This window comes from Lampris incognitus, chromosome 4 (assembly GCF_029633865.1).
Source record: "Lampris incognitus isolate fLamInc1 chromosome 4, fLamInc1.hap2, whole genome shotgun sequence".
Lineage (NCBI taxonomy): Eukaryota > Metazoa > Chordata > Actinopteri > Lampriformes > Lampridae > Lampris > Lampris incognitus.
In genome coordinates this window covers 37,805,296-37,811,295 of record NC_079214.1, presented here as the reverse complement: position 1 = coordinate 37,811,295, position 6,000 = coordinate 37,805,296, and the positions used below count along the sequence as shown (strand labels likewise).

Genomic DNA, 6,000 nt, shown 5'->3' with positions numbered 1-6,000 from the left:
TCTCCGGATTACCTCAACAAATTAACAGCTAGAATGCCAAAGGTCTGCAATGCTGTAATTGCTGCAAATGGAGGATTCTTTGACGAAAGCAAAGTTTGATGTAAAAAAAATCTTATTTCAAATACAAATCATTATTTCTAACCTTGTCAATGTCTTGACTCTATTTTCTATTCATTTCACAACATATGGTGGTGAATAAGTGTGACTTTTCATGGAAAACACGAAATTGTTTGGGTGATCCCAAACTTTTGAACGGTAGTGTATATATACCATTAAGGGTCGCCACAACGGATCATTAGTTTCCATTTCTTCCTATCCTCTGCACCTTCCTCTGTCACACAAGCCACCTGCATGTCCTCTCTCACCACATCAATAAACCTCCTCTTCGGCCTTCTTCTTTTCCTATTCCCTGGCAGCTCCATATTCAGCATCCTTCTCCCAATATACCCAGCATCTCTCCTCCACACATGTCCAAACCATCTCAATCTTGTCTCTCTTGCTTTGTCTCCAAACCGTCCAACCTGAGCTGTCCCTCTAATATACTCGTTCCTAATCTTGTCCTCCTTTGTCACTCCCAATGAAAATCTTAGCATCTTCAACTCTGCCACCTCCAGCTCCACCTCCTGTCTTTTCATCAGTGCCACTGTCTCCAAACCATACCATAGCTGGTCTCACAACCATCTTGTAAACTTTCCTTTTAACTCTTGCTGGTACACTTCTGTCGCAAAGCACTCCTGACACGTTGCTCCACCCACTCCACCCTGCCTGCACTCTCTTTTTCACCTCTCTGCACTCCCTATTACTTTGGACCGTTTACCTCAAGTATTTAAACTCATACACCTTCATCATCTCTACTTGCATCCTCACCATTCCGCTGTCCTCCCTCTCATTCATGCATATGTATTCCATCTTGCTCCTACTGACTTTCACTCCTTTTCTCTCCAGTGCATACCTCCACCTCTCCAGGCTCTCCTCAACCTGCACCCTACTCTCGCTACAGATCACAATGTCATCTGCAAACATCATAGTCCATGGAGACTCCTGCCTGATCTTGTCCGTCACCCGTCCATCACCGTTGCAAACAAGAAAGGGCTCGGAGCTGATCCTTCATGTAAGCCCACCTCCACTTTGAACCCATCTGTCATTTTAACCACACACCTCACCACTGGCACACTTCCCTCATACATATCCTGCACCAGTCCTACATACTTCTCTGTAACTCCCGACTTCCTCATACAATACCACACCTCCTCTTTCGGCACCCTGTCATATGCTTTCTCTAAATACACAAAGACACAATGTAACTCATTCTGGCCTTCTCTATACTTCTCAGTCAAAATTCTCAAAGCAAACTTCACATCTGTGGTGCTCTTTCATGGCATGAAACTGTTATGTTGAAATAACAGACAAAACCGGAGCTGTCTTTGGAGCTGAACCTACCCCATTTAATCAACATACCAAACTGACCATCAAGCAAACAGGTGACATAAACACAACACTGAAATTAATGTAAAGCAATGCACTGTCATAGCAGTGCCAGATGTAGCATCCCCCCCCCCCCTTCCCATAATCTAGGAGTGGTACTCAGTCTCAAAGTCACGCAGGTGCCCGGGCCTGCTGTGTGCCCTGACCGGGCAGGGCTCAGGTGCAGCCACTACTGGTGGTGGCCCCACTGCGTGAGGCTGGGCTGGAGGGGCTGGAAGGGCTGGTGTTACTGCGGCATCGAACCATGTCGCCAACACACTCAGTCTCGGCCCGGGGGGGCCTGCACCTTATGCAGGCAGCTAGCATGCCAGCGAGTGCCGTTGGCGAGCCTGAATGAAGCTGGGCCAAGCTGTTGGCTGACCTGAACAGGGTCTGACCAGAACAACTGGAGCTTGTTGTCACGGTGGGGTCGCCGGATCCTGACCCAGTCCGAGACGGCGATGGCAAATGGTCTGGCATGTCGGGCACTGTTGAAGCGATTCTTCATCAGGCGTTGGTGTGTGGCAACTGTGTCTTGAATTGGGTGGACTGGGGCCTGAGCCGGTGTAGGGCGGAGCCTGTCCAGAAGTGGTTGGAGCTCCCGCCCCAGCATGAGGGAAGCTGGGGAGACTCCTGTGGTGGCGTGTCGGGTGGCCCGGTAATACAGCAGCGTCTGGAGGAGGCTGGTGGTGAGCGTGCACCCTTGTGCCAGGTGGGCCCTTATTCCATTTTCAGTGATTGATTCAGCCGTTCCACACACCCCTGTTCGCAGCAGGGTTGTAAAAGGCTGTGCAGATGTGGCGGATCCCCTTCCCAGCCAGATAGGACAGCTCGTGGGAGACCATTTGGGGGCCGTTGTTGGTCGTGATGCTCTTGAGCAGACCCCAACGTGCAAACAGGGCATCGAGAATGTCGATCAACGCCTTGGCTGTGACTGAGCCCAGGGGTGTCACCTCTAGAGTGGACGTTGTAGTCCACGACGAGGAAGCGCTGGTGATACAGTACCCCATGCAGCTCGCTGCAGATGTCAAGTTGCAGGTGCTCCCAGGGTTGGGACAGCCAGTCCAACAGCTGCATGGGTGGGGGTGGGGCTGGGGCCCTGGTCTTACCACTGAGGAGACAGGCAATGCAGTCTTTGACCAGGGTTCCGATTTCCCTGTCAATGCCTGGCCACCACATGACATTGCGACACCACTGTTTGAGCCTGACTATCCCCAAGTGGCCCTCGTGAGCCATAGCAATGATACGCGCCCGAAGGGCACCTGGGGCCACAGTGCAGAGCCCGCGAGCAATGCAGGTGTCATTCCAACACGACAACTCGTCCTTGACCCTGAAGTAGGGGAGTAGCTCATCTGGTACCCTTGCCGGCCAGCCCTGCCTGACGTAGGTCGAGAGTGTAGAGAGGGTGGCGTCGTCAGCTGAGGCATCCTGGAACTCCTGCAGGGACACCGTCTCTTGAAGAGGTGTGTGGAGGAGCTGGATGAGGTCATGCTCGGCCTGGTCCCATTCGGGGCCCAGAGGTGGGGCTGAGGGTGGGCTGGGGACCGAGCGTGATAGCAGGTCAGCCACCACATTGTCCCAGTTGTACTGTTGCAGGCGGTCGGCCTATACAACGAACTGACCATCAATGCCTATACAATTCAATGCCTATACAACCATCCAACCAGCTGATCACGGATCACTTCATCTTGGTCACCGAAGTCGCACGTCGACGCCAGTTCACGTAGCGCAGCAACACATTGAACAACCGTTTCATTCGGACCTAGTGCTCTCTTTCGGAATCGATGACGTTCAGCAACAATGTTCGTCTTTGGGACAAAGTGCGCCTCCAACGCAGCCATAGCAGTATCGTAGCCCGTTCCTGTGTTCGTAAGCGAGTAGAAAAGTCGCTGTCCTTCTGTCCCCAGGCAGTGAAATAAAACGGCTCTTCGTCTTGCAGTAGGCCAAGAGTTTCCAGTGGCATTGATAACTAGCAAGTAGTTCTCAAAAATTAACCGCCAGGTTTTGAACGGAACGGCAGGTTCACCAGCGCAGGGCAGGAAAGACCTCCGGAACGGCACATTCCCAGCCATTGTACAAAGCGAAAAAAACGAACTCAAAAGTAAATCCAAATTATCTCGTCGCCAATTGTTGTGTGCACTGTGTGTGCACTGTGGTAATAAGTAAGCAAAGTAGTATATTAATCAACGGTTATTTATTGGACACCTCTGGGGTACGCTATACGGCCACCGCTTTTTTTTTTTTTATTGAACAAAACATATAAACAAGAAAATATTACATCACAATAGGACAAAAAGTAGTTACAAAAATATAAATTATTTCAAAATTAAAATTTACATATCCATAAAAAAAGAAAAGAAAACACAAAATAAAAAAGCTCGAGATACAGGATTTAAGTTAAATTATATTCTTCACATAGTCTTCTGGTTTTGCTGGCTTTAGGATTCATACATTCTTTTAAAGACTCTAAATAGGATGAAAGAAGTGCTTTGAATACACTAATGTTTGGACGCTGGTGTGCAAATTTGGTACAATGAATATGAAATTTAGCAAATATTAATAGAAGGTTGATAATATAAATTTTTTCTGAACTTATTTCCTCATTTTGTGACAGACCAAATAAAACATGTTGGATGTCCAGTTTACAAGAAGAGTCAATTTTGTTATTTATGAGATTATTTAGATCAATCCAAAAAACATGAGAGTAGGTACAATCCCAAAATAAATGACATATGGTTTCATCCACATTGCCACAAAAGGAACAGAGTGTGTCAATATTAATCTTGTATTTTACAAGAAGGGACTTGACTGGATAACATCGGTGAAGCAGTTTAAATGTAACTTCTCGTACCTTATTTGTAATACAATATTTTCGTGATAAAATCCAAGTGTTCCTCCAATCTATGTCATTATAAATATTATTCCAGTAGAAAATGGCTGCAGGTTTAGAAACAATGTCTCTCTGAATAATATTTCTAACGCATTGATTAGTGGCTTTATCACTTAATAAAGGACACAAGTTACCAATATATATGTCTTCAGGAGTTAAACCTGGAATAGTACAACTTTTACCTTTAGGAGCAGACAACAATAACCTTCTAACTCCATCTGGTATTGCATCAAATACAATAGAATATTCTCTTGGTGTAACAGGGAAACCATATACAGAAAGAAATTCTTCATAAGTGAAAAGCTGACCATTGTCATTCAGTAATTGACTAACAAGTAACATTTTATTATCAACCCATCTCTTAATATATAAAGATTCTTTCTTAAACCTAATATCTTGATTGTTCCAAATGAAATGTTTATGGGGAGAAAAATTGTGTGAGTACATCATTGACCAGGATAACAAAAGTTGACTATGAAAGTTGGAAAGTTTTATCGGTAATTTATAAATATTGTAATTGCACCTTAAGAGAAAATGCATTCCTCCAAGTGAATTAAATATATGGGCAGTAATAAAATTCCAGATTGAGTTGGGATTTTTTAAGAAAAGTTTGATCCATTTGACTTTAAAAGAAGAGTTTAAGGAGGTGAAGTCTAAAGAATTAACTTATTTATCATGACATTCTTCTTAATATAATGTATTCTTTTTTTCCAGATAAATTCAAATAATATTCTGTCAATTTTAGTGCATATGTCTTTTGAGACATCAAGTGCTATAGCTGCATATATAAGTCTGGAGAGGCCTTCAACTTTAGCTACCAAGGATCTTCCAGTAATAGACAAATCTTTTTGAAGCCAAAGGTTAAACCTCTGTTGGACTGAAGCTATAAGTGGATTAAAATTTTCAGATAGTCTGGAGCTTTGGTCTTTTTCAATTATAATACCAAGATATTTAACCTTATGCTTCACAGGGATCCCATAAATAATAGTATCTGTGCAACTATTAACAGGAAGAAGCTCACATTTTGAAATGTTCAGTTTAAGGCCGGAGGCCATTGAGAAAGAGTTAATGACTTTGATTGTGTTATTAACTTGAAATGTATCCTTTAAAAAAAGTGTTGTATCATCTGCAAGTTGAGTGATAGACAGTGTTCTGCCAACAATAGAGAGACCCAATACATCACTGTTTTTGAAATGAATGGAGAGTAATTGCATAGGAAGAAGGAAGAGATATGCCGAGATCGGACAACCTTGACGGATTCCACGATTTAAGTTAAATCTTTTAGTAGCGCCATATGGGAGTTTGATTGAACTATTTGCACCTGCATATAACGTTTTGACAGATTTTTTTAAACATATTCCCAAAACCAAAAATGTCAAGTGCTTTAAATATGAATTTGTGTTCAATGGAATCAAAAGCTTTATAAAAATCTAAAAAAAAGAATGAAGCTGTTATCTGTAATTAATTCTGAATGATCCAAGATATCAATCACCAGTCTTATGTTGTTTGTTATATGTCTACCAGTCATGAAACCGGACTGTGTTTCATCAATAATGTCACTAAGTGTACTTTTCAATTTTTTAGCCAAACACATAGCAATTATCTTGTAGTCATTGTTCAAGAGTGAAATAGGTCTCCAATTATCT

The 6,000-nt window shown here is 43.5% G+C and overlaps 1 protein-coding gene across 1 annotated transcript in view; it reads left to right on the top strand.

The window, feature by feature from the left end:
- The first annotated feature begins 3,248 nt into the window (after positions 1-3,248).
- znf507 (zinc finger protein 507) overlaps positions 3,249-6,000 on the top strand; it is a 39,961-nt gene continuing 37,209 nt past the window's right edge. The window contains exon 1 of the mRNA XM_056279339.1: positions 3,249-3,374. Within this exon, the coding sequence (XP_056135314.1) occupies positions 3,249-3,374 (126 nt within the window). The remainder of the gene's footprint in view (positions 3,375-6,000) is intronic.